The 18,219-nt window shown below is 40.5% G+C and overlaps 1 protein-coding gene across 1 annotated transcript; it reads right to left on the bottom strand.

The window, feature by feature from the left end:
* Positions 1-1,548: 1,548 nt before the first annotated feature.
* IL10RB (interleukin 10 receptor subunit beta) lies at positions 1,549-18,160 on the bottom strand. The gene is made up of 8 exons (XM_080560343.1): positions 17,170-18,160; positions 15,907-16,030; positions 14,501-14,670; positions 12,466-12,632; positions 10,992-11,142; positions 10,258-10,415; positions 3,227-7,959; positions 1,549-1,863 (listed from the first exon to the last, which is right to left on the bottom strand). Exons 1-7 carry the CDS (start codon positions 17,216-17,218, stop codon positions 7,747-7,749), a joined length of 1,032 nt encoding a protein of 343 aa, XP_080416469.1. The 5' UTR covers positions 17,219-18,160; the 3' UTR covers positions 1,549-1,863; positions 3,227-7,746.
* Positions 18,161-18,219: the final 59 nt, after the last annotated feature.

Here is an 18,219-nt window from a genome sequence, read left to right as displayed (position 1 = left end):
AATTGGTAAAGCATTCCTCCACGTGGTCCAGGTGGCTGGTTAAAGGCTTCAGCCCCAAGCAGAGGAGCAGATGAGTCCTCTAGGGTATGGACTGAGGGGGAGTGGGTATTTCCTGCATTAGCATTTTATTCTCACACTCACATATTTCTAGAAAAACATTTAGGTTCAGCTCTTGTCCTTCTCTTCTGACCCTCCTCACACAATAAGATCTACCAGGACAAAGCTGTTTTGGAGTCAGATATGATTTTGCATATCACAAATGCCCTTAGCCATGAGATGGCTGAATAATTTCAGCACATGAGAGAAGTCAGGTAAATAAAACATGGGTATCTGGCAAGAACAGTGCATTAGGATTTGAAGGACAGAGGGGTCATAATTTGCACCAACCAGGCACCAGAATGTGGATAGTCTGCTGTCAAGCTGTCTTTTCACAGCCTTGGAAGACCTATCAAGTGTCTTCACAATGCCTAACTATGATACATCTACAACTTTCATCTTTATAGATAACATTTCATAATGATCAGCAAGTTCTGCTTGATTAAGGTGAGTTTCAGAGCCTTATTATATCAACAGTTACATCAGCATGCCTGAAAATCTAACCCACACTCAGGGTTCTGGTTGTGATTTACATGTGATTTACATAGTTTTTGTAGCTACTACTCACACTGATCTGTAAAGGAAGGCCCTGCTCTGAGAACCCTGCAGTCTCTTTTTAAAAAGTAAAATGTAAACACTAGGAGCTGCAAGGGAGTAGGAACGAGAGACAGTGTAAGTGACATGATGTCAAAGTCAACAGGAAAATGGAAAAGCTGAGATCTTAAACAGATTCTTTGGTCTGGTGCTTTCTCCTGGGTGTGATCCTAGCATCACTGACTGCACATCGATGGTGCTCGAGCTGGGACTTCCTCTGTAAGGTTTCCCCAGTGTTATCTCATTTTTCTTTTTGATAATGATTATCATATGATAATGATTATCATTCTATGTCTTAAGTCTTTTACAGTAATTGCTTCAAAGCATCAAGATCAACTTAAGGAAATTCAATTTGTAAGGATAAAAACAAGAAAAGGAGCACAAATGAGCGATTTCCAGTATATTGTATGCAGACAAAACTGTGGATTATTCACAGTACTTTCTGTGAAATAAAAATAGCTATTTTCAACTTTCTTTTGCATGGTATTGCAACAGCAAGGGAAGGAGCCTTGATTTGTACAGACAAGACACTCCATGCTACTTACCCGAAAGCAAGATTACTAAAAAGCTCATTTCACGTACTAATATTGGTTATTTCCTGACCCTCCTCAAAAAATATGAGTAACTTAATATCACAAATTCTTATACTTCGTTTCTTATTAAGAGAGTGTTTAAAAGCTTTTTCTATAGTGGATGTAGAGTTAAGGTTTGTGAAAGCCTCTCCAATGACAGTGTTCAGCAGGAGTGCCTCTGGGCAGCCAGCAGAAGCAGATGTGCAGTCCCCAGCCAGCCAGCCTTCCCTGATGCCCGTGGGAAGCAAATTTCCTTACTTTGCGGTTTAAATCATAAACACATAAGTTAAAAGTTCAGCTATTTTATTGATTAATTTTCATCGCACTCTCCATGAGTTCAGCTGAAGATCAACTTCTAAAATTATTGTTTCTCTGAAGAGGCACCAAGTGCCTTGTGCTGCCTGGGACAGCTGCGGGGCCACGCAGCCCACCTGGGTACAGCCAGAGCTGCACCTTGCCCCCGTGCCTGCGGCTCACCTAACCCATGCCAAGTGAAGTCTTGTGGAATTAAGTCAGATAAAGCTTTCTAAGAGTAGTAGCTTTCTTAAGGCCTGGGATAGTAACACGAACACAGCATTCCTGTTTGCCGTCCTGCAGTGTGCTGTAAGAGAAAATAGAAATTAATTTTGGCGGTGAAGTGCTGAACAGGTTACCCTGTTATAAAGAAAGATAAATTCATTATACACTAATTTTATGTTTAGCTTTTCCTTGTAGGTGGAGTGCTAAGTGCATATTGTTTTAGCATAAGTTTTCACTTACCTCTTTTAAAGTGTGTTTTCTTAACTAACTTGACTACTCGGATTGAAGATAAAAGTCCTTTTGTCTATTCAGAATGCAGTTGTTCTGTTTCTTTAAATGCAGTTAAATGTGAAGCTGCTGCTACTGCTGTGGTGATGGGGCTTTCGGTCCAGGGCTTGAAAAGGCACCCGGTCCCCAGTACCTGTTTGATTCATCCCCGCTCAGTAACACACTGTCTTCTCCAGACGGTCACATACCCCGTCATTATTCTGTGTCAGGCAACAGCCTTCTTGCAAATCGGTCATTTGGATCGAAAATGACTGATCGAAACAAGGGGATTATTTTTCTAGTGCAGTCTGCCACTCCACCCTCTGGCCCAAAAATTTCTTCTGTTTCTATAATTGGCCTAGCAGTATATTGGGGAGGCTCTGGCGGACAGAGGTTGTCATCTTCATCTAAGCCATCATTACTTTTATCACCCCAAATATTATCATCCCATTCCTCAGGGGATACAATTAGCTTTCGGATTTGAACTATATCAGGGGATCTGGGAGCTTGCATTAACATCACCTCAACACGTTCCCGTAACTTTCGTTCCTTCAACTGAGCTTCCTGAAATTGTCTTTGTAGTTCTATTTTTATTGATAGTAGCAGGACAGTAGTTTCATGTTCCTCTATTTCATTCTGCAAATCTCGTATTTTACTGGTGGTTTCTCCTCCTTCTTGACATGCGGCTTCCAGGCATGTCCCTAACATTTTACCTTTGTCTTTCCCATCCTTATTTGAACCTCTAAAAGCATTTAGCTGCTTTTCTACAGCTTCCCAGTAACACCACTTCTTATGGAACCTTTCCCCTGGGAAGGTGGGACTCGGATGAATGCTGAGCTTTTGTAAACACTCGCTGATACTGCTTGCCATCCTGCTGACTATGTCAATTTGTCGTGGATTTAGATTTCACACAACTTTACTGTAGCACCAATTACAGATTTATTATATACCTTTATAGCAAATAACAAGGATAGATTATATGATTTTAACAGCACTTTAATACATCTAAGTATTAGTTAATTAACACAATGGTCTAAAGAAATTTGCTACAATAGAAACAGCAACTTAGTTAAAGATTTGTGAATGTCTAGGTTCACCCGAGACTTACTACAGGGTCCTGGGTGGTTCCTAAATCCAGATGAGGGCCTCCAAAATACCCCCTAGAATGAATTACTCACCCTACTACTCAGCATTTGTCGGCGTGGGAGGTTGTTCCTCAAAAGGCTGAGCCCCGAGGTGTACTTCCCCTCAGAGGCATCCCAGCTCAGGGGGAGATCGAGGGTGCAGCCCGCCACGGTCCCTGGAGAGCTCAAAGAGGTCTTTCTCAGGATCAGTATTTATAGGATTGTGAGGCCATTATCGTTTGGTCAGTAATTTTCCAGGATTTAGGTCTTTTGCCAACTTGTTTAGGAATCAGGTTGTGCAATCCCCTCCTCCCTAGTGAGACAGTTTCATACTTCACTGCATTCTGTAGATAACAGAGGAATTATGTTGTAATGGCTTTTCCTTCCATATTTATTATAAAAATTGATTTATATTTGTTAAATAAAGTGACTGTTAAGCTCAGATTCCTTATCAGTTTTTTTTCTGGAATGAGCTCTGCCTGGAGCTCCATAGTTAATGAGCTGTCTGGTTCAAGGAGCAATTTCGTTGAGGCTACCATGGCACACAAGCCTCAGCAAGACTTAAGCCATGTACAGGATCAGAGCGTACCCACCACAGCATACAGGAGCAGAGTGTGCCTGCCACATGAAGCCCTGGCTTATTTTTATCTGAAGGAGGAGGACTCTCACCTTCCTGTCAGGACTCATTTTAAAGCAGGAAGACTCCTGAAGCAAACCGAGCTACAGGTCAGTCTGAATAAAACATATCTGGATTGCTTTTAGGAGCTCTTAAGAAAGCTCTGAATTACTCTAGAGTGGCACTGCTATATCTGGCCTTAGCCGTGCCCTGCCTTAGTGCCAGTCACAACTAGGTTCCCTACTACCCTATGGAGCACAAAGGAGTGCAAGATATCTGAGAGGTATTTCTATGGACTAACCCTGCCTAAGAGGAGAAAGTAGCCTAGGTTTCGTCTGTAGTCAGCACAGAAGGAGAAACTCTTCCAGAGAAGGGTCTCAGGCGGTTGCCTTCCAAAGGAGCTATTGATGTAGGGGAGCCTGGGGGATTGGTCTCGAGGCAAGAGTTAGTTTCCAAAGACATCATCCCTTGTCCTTTTGTCTAACTGTGACTGATTTACTGGGCCTTAGCTCATTAAATAAATAAATAAATGCTGGAAAAGCCTTAAATCCCCCAGAAAAGCTGCTTAGCAAAGTGTGAGTAAAAGCTGGAGAAATTAATGGCTTAGCTTGGCTTTAGTCAGGTTAGTAAGAAATGAGGTGAACAAGTATGTCAGAGGTGAGAAGTCAGAAGTGAAAAATGTGCCGGGCTTTCCCTTTTCATAATGCTGTGAGTTCTTCATATCCTTGTTGCACTGCTCTGTGTTTCTTCTTTGTACTGTGTGGTTGAAATTTTACACAAAGTTCCTTTTATGCATACAGGAGGAACTTATTTTGTCCATGGCAGATTCCCTGAACTGTTGTGGATGATGCCTGCTGGAGGTGAGCAGTCATGAACACTTTTACCCCAGGTCAGTTCTCAACGAGCACTGCATGTGGGAGCTCTGAAATGTAGAGTGTCGCAGTCTTTTTGGTCATAAACCCTGTTCAAGCCCTGTGTCAGAAGAGTCAAATTTAGCAAAGAAACTTGGAGTCATCCAAGAAATACAGTGCCTGGTTCAGCAAGCTAAATCTATCTTCTAACATTCATTAAATGTAGTTTCTCTTGTTCTCTCTCAATGCATTGAACATCCTTGTTGAGATTTTTCAGGTACTGCACACATTAGCTGCAGGCCTTCCCCTTCTCTTGCTGGCTCTATCGTTACACACGACATCTGCCTGCTTACTTAGGGGACTTCTGTCTCTCCCATCACTGCAGTATCTGCATGCCTTGATTTTCATTTAAGAGATGAGGCAATGATAGAACAAGGACAGTGCAACCGAGTGACCGAACTGCAGGCGAGAAGTCAGCAACGAAACATTAATCACAGTCCTCCACAAGGTCAAATCATTATTTAACATCCCTTCACATTTCCTTTATAAACAGCCATACAAACTGCATTTTACTAACATGCCCAAATGTGACTGTTGGGTGCTTCTGTCAGTGAAGGGAGAGCAGAGAAGCAAGCAGACATGAATGTTACCTGGTGCCCCGACTACGAGGTTATCTCTGGAGGAAATCAGACTTCAGGCACAAGACAATCTCATCAGAATTTCACAGGACGTCTCTCTACCCATTCAGGATAGTCTTTATGAAACATATTCTGCATCAGCACCTTCATTCCTGCTCTTTGTGGCATACAAGCTCCTTACTTTGTTTACCAGGTAATCTGCATTAGGATAACACTGTCGGTGTTGTGCTCCAACAGCTCTGCCAGCATGATGTTCTCAAGGCTTTAACCTCTGGTAGGACCCAGGTCTCTGGACTTTCTGGAAACTTTGGTGACCTACTGATGGTGACCTACAACACTGAGTTGTAGAACTAGGGAACTCATTCTTATTTCATGCTAGACGTAGTGCAGCTGGTGTCTGAATATACTTTGCATTTTGAAGTTCACTACATACAAGATTTTTGATAATGATACAAGCATTAAGGTAGAGACAGGCTCACAGTAAATTGACGCAGCTCTTTCTTTAAAGACCATGTGTTCCGTATTAAAAAGTTAAACAAGGCTACCAAGACAAAGCCTGCCTTTCTCCGCATTTGAGCAGGCTGAAAGAGGAACAGCCTTTCCCTCTCTTCTCGTGACACTACGACAACTGGTATCAGCAAAGACACGAGGGGAAATACTTCCTCTTTTCAGATCGGGAAAGCCAAACCCTCAAGATTTCAGACAATGTTCCTACGCAGATTCTTCCTGCTTTAATCTAAGAAGACTGTACCTCTGAATAACAAAGGTTTTTATTTTTAGATTGGGTTTACCAGCCAGTCTGTGATTAGGTGGCACAGCACACGGGACTGCCCTATCTGTGCCCTCATCAAAACCTTTGAACCGATTGATTGACTTCAGCCACTGCTGAGAGACAGTAACTTTGTGTTCTTCCATGAAAATTAGCAGTCAGATAGTCAAAAGAGGCTCCCCTAAAAACCAGGAAAAGACAGGGAAATTTCAACTCTCTTCTGACATCAGCTGGCCAGCGAATTAGCACATGCATCAGTCGTATGAGCTATGCTATGTGATTTTTGCTTTTCTGAAAGTCAGGAAAAAAAAAGAAAAAAAAGAATGTACTGAAGTAGTTGCTAACATGAAAGGAGGAATAGGGAACACAGCTACATTTTTGCGGTGGAGAGGGCCAGCACTCACAGAATAGCTTTGGTGTGAGGTGAACAAAAACACCAGTGAAACAAAATGTTTTAAAAAACACAGTGAAAATGATTTCCCATATCCCAAATGATTCATTAAAGCAAAGTATGATGAAAATTAAGAAGTGCAGAAAAACCTAGTGCAGATTACACACAGCTGGATGGTACAAAGAATCAATGTCTGTTCTCATGTTTTCTTCCTGCAACAGTTCCTAAGAGGTCAATATTTATGCATTGACTAACAAACCTCAAAAGGCTATAGCCCAAAATGTTGTAATTTCCACATCATGTTACACTTTACACACAATTTCACTTGTAACAAGTCACATTTTTTTTCTGACAATTTAATTTTCCACTGTCATTTTCATGTAACAATATATACAAAAAATTGCATCACTCAAAGCGTCACACTTTACGCCCCGCTGTTGGTGTGGACATAGCCTTGACACAAAGCAGCAGATCTATAAGGGTGAGAGTGCGTTACGTAATGTGTAACATCCACCTGGGTTTACCTTTTTTTTTTTTTTTTTCGAATTGAGAATATTTATTAGCAGATAAGTAAAATGAACTTTTAACTCCCAGTTTAGCCGCAAAGTTTTCCACAGATTTTAGTGGACTCTGGATTAGGCAGGCAAAGTTTAGTAAACCATGGAAACTGCAGGGCAGAAGCTCAGGGGACTGAACGATACCTGAAGAGAAGGCTACCTGGCAGTGTACTGGTATGTTCCCGTTATCCTTAGCAATGACATAAATAACATTTGCAACTCAAAACACTGAATATTCGTGTTTGTTTTATTACGTTGGTACATAACTTACTGTGCATGACTTTATAATCTTGCATGAGGTTAAAAAAAACAATAGAAAGATTACACCACTAAGGATATATTAAGAAATATACACAATTTCTCATTAAAAAAATAAGTCCGATCAACTCTTTCTTTGGAAAATATAATCTTCTTTTACAAACCTTATACAGTAAGCCACTTTGATTAGCTTTCGCAATAAATAGTTCATCAGTTACATTAGCTAGTATCATGAATCTGATACTTCCTTTTAAATTAATGTCATAACATAGTACTAGGTATTGCTACAACTGAACAGTGAGCCACTAAAAACAGTGGCAAAAATACATATAGTTCAACTCCTCATCTATAGTCAAGTTTCTTGCACTTTAAAAATTAATGATTGTATTCAGAGCTTCACGTATGAATTTTGGGTGTCTTAAGAATGCAGCAATAAGATAAACTTCAACGGCCTTTGCTTTTCTTTCAACCTGACTGAAGTATGTGGAGTGTATTTAGTCCCTTTCTGAAGCTGGTAATATATTTAAATCAGAAACTTCTTGTTCAGAGTCCTGATGGTGCTCTGTTGTTTTGCTGGCCTCATCCACAGTCTCATCACTTGGATTTTTAGATTCTTCTGAAATGACGGTTAGCTTGTCATAAAAATGATGCTCTTCTTGTGGAAGTGGAGAAAAGAACTGCGAACCACTAGGAGGCTTGCTCAAAAACTGCGAAGGAAAGAGGAAATGAGAAGTAAGCTGTGCCAGCCGTTGCCATCCCATTTACTTAGAAATGTTCTACATTGTTTTTGCACATGATCTAGCTTTCTCAATCCTTAGAAGTCACAGTGGTGACAACATAGTAACCTCTTTGCTCATTTCAATATCCTGTGCAAGACTTGGGAGCAATTCAAAAATGACTTTATTTGGAAGAGCATACTGCAGGATCAGCAACTTCTTTGGAATATAATCTTTCTTAAAAAAAAAAAATAAAAATCTACCTAGGTTTTGTTTGGAAAGAAAGACTAAAGACAGTGAACTGACTGTAGGTGTGTAGTCCACAGAGAGATTTGTAGAACAGCTCCAAGAGATGTGAATCATTCCTACCAGATCAGAGAGTTGTTTAGCTGAGACATCGAAGAGAGATGCTTTAAATGTCAACATAAAACATGACTGTTTAGACAAGTAAAGGACAGGGCGGGAGATTTGCAGAGCTACACAGTTCTGTGAGAAAGATGACTTAATTTTGGTACTGAAATATCACAGCTTCCTCCCACTCCATATTCTATTGGTAAGATGGAACCAGCCTCCAGAATCAACAGAGTCCTAACAGGATGTCATGACTGTATTTTGAATGTCAACACAAGAATAGCACACCTACTCGACACAGTAATAACATGTCAACCACTGATTTTGGCAGCTCAAGTGGCAGTTCAATTTATTGGTAGCAGCCAGACGCGTAAAACTTCATTTGGTTTCTGTGACCTGAACCCTATCTGTCACCTGGGCTTTTAATGCATTTTACGTAAAGAAGTAAACTGCTTTAGCAGGAGTCCTGTTACCTATAATTAAAAAAACAAACAAAAAACCCCACACTAATATTATTACTAGAAGACTTTTTTTTTCTGACAAACTCTAATTTGAAATGTTGTGTCAGTAACCTGCAATCTCACATGTTCGTGCAGTTAAGCCACTGCCTTTGATAAGTGTCTTTTTACTTAAGTATGACTGACCTTTATTACTGCGATTAACCAGTATCAGCCACTAGCACAAAATGAAGATTGCTCACAGGTTTCTCACAAGAAAGGCAGAAAATGAAGTTCGACTTATCCTGCAGAGATCAGAGCAATTCTGCCTTCACAACAGCGAAGGCCCAGGTTCAGCAAACTACTGTGTGCTGAACATGTGCTTAACTCAATGTGCAAGATGATTGCTAAGGCAGCTGCAAAGCCTTAGTTTGCTAAACCCTGAACGAGTCAAAATGGAAGACTGAAGAGAAACTGTAGGAAATTTAGAAGAGTGTAAGTTAGCAACTTTAGCATACATAATGTTCTGTGTAGCCTTGTTTCTTGGAAGAGATTGTGATACAGCATTTAAGTTGCTAGATGGGTAACAAGGTCAGTGGTATTCCCCCAAAGTAATGGTTAACATTCATTGATCTTACTGATCGATTACTTCTTGAATTTTCAGATTTCAGTAAACTCTTTGCTCAAGTTGAGTTTTAGTACATACACGACAGAACTTCGTTTCAAAACAGCTGTACAATTTTAAGTGTAAAATGAGATAGTGGAGACCGATCACAGTTGCTCACTATCTAAGAAGAGGAAATGGAGGTTAACACCTGTTATTCTCTCACTTTAAATGCAAGAAAACATCCTGTTTCTAAGCCATATAAAGCTTCACGCTAAGAATTATGCAATTGCTTTAGGAATAAAAGTCTATGCCAAATTTTTAAATTGTTCAGCTTTTAAGTATGTTGGACTATTCAGTGCAGAACAATTCAGAATAAGTGTTCTACATTTTATTATACGTCAGTATACTTCAAAAGGCAGTCTGATTTCAGCACTCTACTTCTGTCTATGCAGTGAGAGAACTTGATGAAAAAAACAGGTAAAATTCGTGCAAAATTTATAACCTTACAATGTCAGAAATTAAATGAACTGATTTCTACCACCTTGCTCACATTGAAAAGTACCTTTGTCAGTTTTTTTCCCCCCCACCAAAGTTCATGACTTCATCATTTACACCTGTTTGAATGAACTTTCTCTTTAGGTCATGTTTCTCAAAAGAACAAGTTCTACCATACACAACTATATAAAAGCAGATAACAGAAGGGGTTCTTCTAACCCACCTACCACCCACCTTTCCTCTTTATAGTCTAAAAGCCCCTCAGATGGCTAACAATCAGGTGCAAATGAAAGAATGCAAAATAGAAGACATTTGAAAGGTTTGGCCACAGAGAAGCTTTGAAAGGCAGGCAGTTCTACTGAAGACGGTGATTTTAATTGAATTAGGTAGAATACAAACCTCTTTCAAGTGTTGTGGGAAAACATACGAAGGGCAGAAAACATGTTTGGTGAATCGATATAGATACAACAAGCAAAAGAAACAAACAGGAACAAGTATTATAAAAGCCAGCATTGATCCTAAAAGAAGAGTCACAATTATCCACACAGGAGTTACACCTGCAAAGACACAAGAAAAAACAATAAAACTGTGATTATTAATTTCTGTACATACTCTTTTCAAATTATCACAAAAGTGAATAAAAATTATTTTAATAATTGTCTTTATTGATTAATGACTGCTGCGTATTACAGAGAAAAAGGATCGTGGCCTAGCCTCACAACAGACACTGGCAATATGTAATATGAAGTCCAATTCCTTTCTCAGCTACAAGCACGTGCAACAAAAGCTTTCATACAATAGTGAGTAAAACTCACGTTAAAGGAAATTCAGCAACACTGAGTGACCAGTGAAGAGCCTGGGCTCCTTTTAGCTCTTATCTTCAGAGTATGAGCAACACAGAGGCCTCTGCAGTGAAACAGTTGTGACCAGTGCCCAATCAGTTGAAGCTTTCACTTAGTTTCTAAACCCTGAGTTAGAAAGGCGCACGTTTATTAACCAACAAACAATACTAAAATAAAAAATACCATTTTTCGGAAGGTTTACACATTATACTGATTTTCATTGTGGATACCTTTTGACATTTCCTACCTCAGTACCATGTTTGTAACAATTCTTATGCTACAGATTATTACCATTGTGGGTGGTCTGCTCACAAAGCTCTTGACTCAGTTCCCCTGTTTTGTTCCACTCAGGAATAACTGCTTGCACTTGAATACAATATACTGTCCATGGCTCCAACTGAGATAATATTTCAGAGTTATGCTTAGTATCTATGTGAATTACCTAATAAAAGAGAAGAATACAAGAAAAATTTGGAAAGCTTAGTGAACAGACTAAGTAATTAAAATGACTTTTAGTATTATAAATCCTAACAGTTTATAGCTGCAATGTGAATCAAGCTTTTCAAGGCAGACTGAAATGCCCTACCAATACCAAATAACTGCTAATTCTACACTGATTTCACCTGTGGTTAGAGTGTGAGACCACTCATACCACTGACTTTTTAGGTGCTTCTAGCTGCATTAGTGAAGTTATAGGCTAGAGACATGATTAATGAGATGCTTGCAGAGAGAAACAATCGCCTCACCAAATGAGGCATCCTCTTCAGAAAAACAGCCTATGAAGCTACATAGTCTACCCTTTTGCCTGTTTGATCACTATGGGAAATTTCCCAGACTCATGCTGAAGTGTTAGAAGCACAGTTTCTAACTGAAGTTCTCACTTTCCTCAGTAAATAGCCTAAGTTTGCATCCCGTATGCAGCAATACCTTTGTTTCTTGTAATTTTGGAATTGAAAAGCAGTATGGTTTTTGGGAATTGATGGTCCCTTGTTTTCTGGAATTGAATGGCAAGAAATTTTGCAGCGTAACAAATACAAATCAGAACTATATGTAGTGGAGCCCTGTTAGATATAAATAGTACTGATGTACAAAGCTCTAATTGTTCTGTGACTAATAGCTTCCAGTAAAGTGACTCCTCCTTTTCTGTAATACAACTTATGACCTTAAATAATTAATACATTATTTCATGATCTTTCACCATGCATTCTGTACGGAGAGGTCTTTTGAGCTGAGTAACACATCGTCTGTCAGACACAGAAGGCAAATCACAACTCATAGAAAGCGATGAGGTAAAAGGTGAAGGACAGCAACCACAGTAACAGAAGGCAGCTGCCACGATGGTATTCAAAGCTCAGAGCTCCACAAAGAGCACCAATTCTAGAATGACATGAGACTCGAATCTAAGTCAGCTTATCGCCGTATTCATATACGACTGATGCATCTGAGCTTCCCTGTGGTTATTAGGTGTGAAATACACAGCTTTGGTGGGGATAACCGCATCACAAACCGAGGGAATAAACTCTCATAATATAGCACTTTTTTTCTATTTATGGAAAGAGCAAATTATATCCATGCTACTGTTCGGCTACACAGCTACCTGCTATTTTGCTCCAAATCCAAGTAGTAAGGACTAGACTTTATTACACTGTAAATAGTAGGGATACATTTTTGTTTCAGCACTGTTAGTTTCTGAAACTTCATGGTTTTACCAAGAAAACCATGTATCAATTTCATAGAGTCACAACACCCAGGAGTCAGAAGTTACCTCTGTGTTGCTGCCTTTCTTCCAGTACAGCAATCTGTAGTGCCATGAGCCATAATATTGCCTTAAAGACCACCTGTCATGTTCACGTTCAGCAACAGGGCCTGTGAAATCCACGTGCAGAGACCCCGACTCAGACTTCACTTTTACATCAGGTGGCCCAATGATTGCTGTATATGAGAGTGGTGGAAGAGATGAAAGAGCAGAATTCAGTTTCACATTGTTTTCAAGTCGAGTTTTCATAGAACCTATGACAATTGATGCTTTAAAACATTTTATATATTGGAATAAAGTAATTTCCTGCCATGGGTCAGGCAAAAATAAAACCTTTCTTTATCGAACTGGTCTTCAAAGGGTTTTGTTTTTGCAGACTATGTATCCCGTATACCCAATTAACACAGTTCTCTTTCACCAGCTGTGGGTACCCCTGGGGGAGGAAGGACTGTTTCTATAAGTTATGTCTCACTTCTCCTCCTGAACCAAGCTGCTGCAACATCTGTCTAGGAAAGGAAGAGCTCAATATACAGATAATTTTGCATTCCTCAGCAAATGTGTGTTTAATTAAAATTTTTTTTTCCGAAACATAAATTAATGTAGTGCTCAAGAATATGTTTTTGAACTTTTGAAATGTAATGTAAGGAGGTTCTCATTACTCTTGTTTTCTTAGGCTATTGCTAAAATGCAGTGTGGATTTTTTTAAAGAAAAAAAAAACACACAGCAACACCAGAAATCATAACACTGCAAAGAAGATCAGGCATTTTTATCATGATCCCTTGCTCAGATCAGCTATGACAACATAAAAAATCTCCATGTCTTCCTCAGAGGTTTGGCCAATTGGCCAGTACTCCAAGGTCTTTCTTTCTAAGTAGTTTTATAACCACATTTTCCCAGTTCAGGAATAAACTGTCTTTCCGAAGGCCAAGCTTGCTCTGAAGGCTATGCTCTCTTTCAAATGAATGTCAAATTACAACTCTGTTAATGATTTACAAGTTTGATCTCTGTTCTGTAAACCCATCCATATTTTTTATTGTATTTTACTTTCTTTGGATGTAATTTACACTTGTAATGTTGCATATATCTACTTTTTTTCTGTGCTATGTTCCAGCGCTTCTGTTCTAGGCAGATTAAATTATATCAACATCACGCTTTTGGGGAGAGAACCAATAAAAGCATTTTAAAAAACAAGGCTGTAAATGGCAATATTACAGTCTGAAATCCAAGGAAGAAAATGGTGAAATTCAAGCAACTGAAAGCTGAGCAAGCGAGAAAGGCTCTTAAGAAGTGTTTCTCAAAGACAAAGTGTTACAGAAGCTTCCAGCATGGTTTTGTAATAACAGCTGTGAGGAGAAAAAAGCCTTGGGTAACATTGGTCTACAATAATTTGATTTTGCTCATGAGCACAGTAAAAACATAAAAAATAAAGAATACTCATTGGTAAAAACCACTCCTCCATTCCCATGCTCGGATGAAAGCAGCATGTAACAGCTCTGCTGCGCATTCTAATATGAGGCAATATTTAAACCACTGTTCACAAAAGGCTGTAAAACTTCACTAAGAGAATGGCAATATTATGCAATGAAAATTATTTCTCGACCGACAATTAATTAAACTTCTGCTGGCAGTTTTATCCCTTAATAGTTTTTATTATTAAGAAACCTTTTTGCCTGGCATAGCAATGATGATGAAGGTAATTGAACTTATTTTGATATGCAGGAAGTCTGAATCTTTGAAGAAAATCTCTTCCTGGCTAAAAAACATAAACAATCCCTTATACTAAGTGAAAAAATACCATTTTTAAGAGTCTCCTCACTGAGGTTTCAAGTACCAATATTAACATCTAGGTGTAATAGTGAATCTGCTATGCTTTCTGACAGCAACTTCTGCCTTCACAAAATAATAGTGTTGCAACTAAGATTTTATGGTTCAACATAACTGCATTTAAAATTATCTCTATTCTACAGCTTTTCTTCTGTTGCAAATCGTGAAGGTGCATCAATAGCAAACGATATTTTCATGGAAGATTAGAATAAGGCTTACTGTCATCCATTGGCTTAAATTTGATGACTGCCCAGTTTGAATGTTTATCTTCTGACTCCGCTCTGACCCGTAACATATAGTCTCCGTAAACAGACAGAGAAGAGATGTCGCACTCTGTGAGACTCAAATTTGTTCTCAAATTTTTAAAGTCATCTTTAGGCAAATTGACGCTATGTGGAAAAGGAAAAAACAAACAAACACACACATAAATGATGTGTAAATTATAAAATTGACAAAATGTCTTTCCTCTCAATGAACTAGAAAAGCGACATGCCTTAGCGGCATTTCTTAAAATGCAGTTATGACTCATGAACAAGATCCAAATGTATATACATACATTAAGCATTTTCTATGTATCAATAAATTAGTGATAAATTTGGAGGTTAAGATTATGATTCAATAAACAGATACCCTTTTCTTGACAGTGGTTAAAAAACTTGATTCAACAGACAGTAGAGACTAGACAAGACTGCAAATATTAGACAATATCACTGTGCATGGCTTTGCTTTGTTCAGATCCTTCAGACATGCACTTAAGGAAAAGCTAGGAAAAAGAGCCTGAGAGCTGAACCATTAAATAAAAATGACATTATTTGTTTTGCATCACAAGTCCAGCTAGGAACATAGTGGTCAACAGGTAACTGCTACCAGAACTCAAAAATCTTTTGACCAAGATGGCCTGTGCCCTGACTTGGGGGATTTCTTCTCTGCCGGCACTGCTAGAGGGTGCCATCTACTCAACCTTACCTCCCATCCTGCATTTGCCATAGAATTCAACCATTAATTATCAGGAGAAGTTTGGCCCAAGACAAGGCTTTCTCGTCAAGCACTGTGATATGCCACAGACACTCTTCTGGCAGGAAAGACCATCTCGGAAGGACACAGTGGAAAAAGCAGTTCAAAACTAAATCGCCAAAACTGACAAAAGGAGACCTCAGAAAACGTGTCCTGAGCTTAGAGGCATTTGGCTAAAGAGCCATAGCCTGCAGATCGTCAGGCATTTCTATGAAGGACGCAAACAGGCAGGCTGCACCAGTGGCAAAGCACGAAATGCTGCTGGGGATGAAAGACCAGATAAGGCCCTAATTCAACAGCCATAGTCCTGCTTAATATGTGATGGCTACATGGCAGAGAAAAACAAAACAGCCAACATTAAAATATGTTTCCAGTTCCAAAAAAAGTACGTACAAAACTGCTTTGGGTGTGAAATGTATAGCTAAATAACAGGCAGAAATATTTTCTTAGAAGATATGCCTCCCACAAGCTAAAGGAAAAAGACAGTTACCTATATTGATTTCTTTCCTCTCTTATAGCAATCACCTGCAGCTGGAAAATATGAACTTCTGACACAGCTACAGATAAGTACTTAAAGGAAGGCAAAAAAAAGACAACTCTACCAGACTTACCTCTTAGACTGGACAGTGTAACTTAAATTGCCATTGTGAAACCTAGGTGGATCCCACTGTAAAATGCTCTGAAGATTAACTGAATTAATCCTTGTGTTTTGGGGTTTGGGCACTATTCCAGAAACTGTTGGAGCAATCAACAACAAACAAAAATTTTAGCATGTGTTCCTCCAGTGACTTCTCAGTCATCCAAAACATAAACACTGCCTTCTTTTCCTTCAGGCCTCAGCCTTTTTTTTTTTTTTAATTTTAAAATAGACTTTAATACAGGCTAGGCACATCCCAACAATCACACAACAAAAGCTGACGCAACAAAACCAAATTAGCTAGCCTCAATGACTTCCAGTAAGTACTGCCTTATGACACCGCTGCTTATTATGAATGACTTGCTCATTACTGACTAAGACTTAGTGCCTATCAGGCTACATGCACGAGCTTTCACTGAGATTGGCAACGCACAATTTTTCTAAGTAGTTCTCTGGTAGTACTACGGCGAAACACAGATGTGCGGATTGCATACGTATCTATATATATCTATATGAAGAGGTCCTGAAGAGGACCACGGTCTTTCTACGTAGGACTGGGCATAAGACCAAAAGAATTAAAGAAACCATATCGCTATCATTGCTACGTGGATTAGTATTGACATTTAAAACGTTTTACTCATTCTGTTTAATGACCACCCTCTTGAAAAGGAGAGATAAATGAGAAGTGCCCTTGAAGACGAGAGGTCTATTCAATATACAACACCAATAAACGTGTCAGTAACCCGCACTCTTCATAAGCGATGAAAACAAGGTAATTTTGCTTTACTGAAACTGAATAAAGAAGTCCTAAAACAGCACAGCTAGCCAGTCCATTACTATGATTAAGCCCTTTTAAAACAACTGCTGACACCGAAACTAAACCAGAAGGGACTTCGCCCCGCTTCTGCAACACACCTGACCAAGGCAAACACGCCCCAGCGGACCAGACCATTGCTCAAAGCTCCCAGGAGCAAAACCCTGACGCGTACACTTTGTGAAAACACATACACACACCCCAAATAATCCGGTAACGTGAGGGTCGTGCGGGGAGCAGAGGCTGAGCCTCCTGCCTCCTCCCACCCACGGATACCCGGCGGCACTTTGCGGGACCCCCGCCCCGAAGGTCCGGGGCGGGGAGGAGCCCAAATCCCCAGCCGAATTCGCGGCTCCGTCCCCGTCCCACGACGGCCGGAGCCCTCAGGCTCTCGCAGCCCCCCGGGTGTCCCGCCGGACTCACCGCAGAGCAGGAGGCAGGCGCTGAGGGCGCCCCGCAGAGCGGCGGCCATTTCGGCTGCCACCCTCCGTCAGGCGCTGAGGCGCCGCCGCGCCATGGCAGCGGGGGTGGCCCCGGCTCTCTTCCTGAGGGCGGGCCGGGCACCGCTCGTCCCCGCCTTCCGCTGAGGAGAGCAGGCAGCACCCGGCGCTCCCTCACGGCGCTGGAAAGCCCGGCGTGGTTGCCGGGGTTTTAAATAAATGAGATTTGGCGACTCCTCGGCTCTAGGGGGCGTAGCGGGGGGCACGCAGCAGGGCAGCTGAGAGAACGGGAGGCAGGTGGAGCAGCGTGGTGTGAGCAGGGAAATAAATACTGGTTAACAGGCGTCAGAGGAAGCAGGGTAGCAAGCCTGATAACGAGTGAAATTCTCACTGCCGACAACGTGAACGTTACCTGAGGAAAGGTGTATCTTTTGAGTTCAGGATCAGGCCTGCAGAGATGCCCGTGCCACTTCTACCAGAACATTCAGCATCCTAGTCAGAACTGTTTTGCCAACTGAAAATACCAGTTCTTTTGAAGGCTTAGTACATTTTTTCCAGGCCCATTGATTCCCTCCTGTTACTAAACAGGGATACAAGGCAGTTTTTTGCTTTTCCTCAGGTAGACACGGGTCCTCTGCCTTCACTTACTGATGAGCAGTTCTGCTGGCTTCTACCATTGCGGAGAGGTTTACACAAATTGTACCTTAGGAAACAGCAGTGTATTACAGGGTCTCTGTGAACAGAAGTTTCATCCAACTAATTCTGTAGATGTGTACATCTACAAATACTTAACTAATCAAGATCCAGTCTGCCACATATTTGCATCTACTAGCTCTTAAAAGGAGCACAGCAGAATGTACTACAACATCTTAGAAGTTACTCTCAGCTATCCTGACCAAAGGAATGCCTGCCAGCCATATCAGCCAGGAACTGCTATGCTAGTAGGCAGAAAAGTAGTGTATATGTGGATCAAATGAAGGCAAAGAGAGTTGTTTGGCTACAAGATACCTAAAACCCTTCCCCCACAAGGAGT

Source organism: Anser brachyrhynchus (assembly GCF_964034855.1).
Source record: "Anser brachyrhynchus genome assembly, chromosome: 1".
NCBI lineage: Eukaryota > Metazoa > Chordata > Aves > Anseriformes > Anatidae > Anser > Anser brachyrhynchus.
This window is presented reverse-complemented; position numbering and strand designations above follow the sequence as displayed.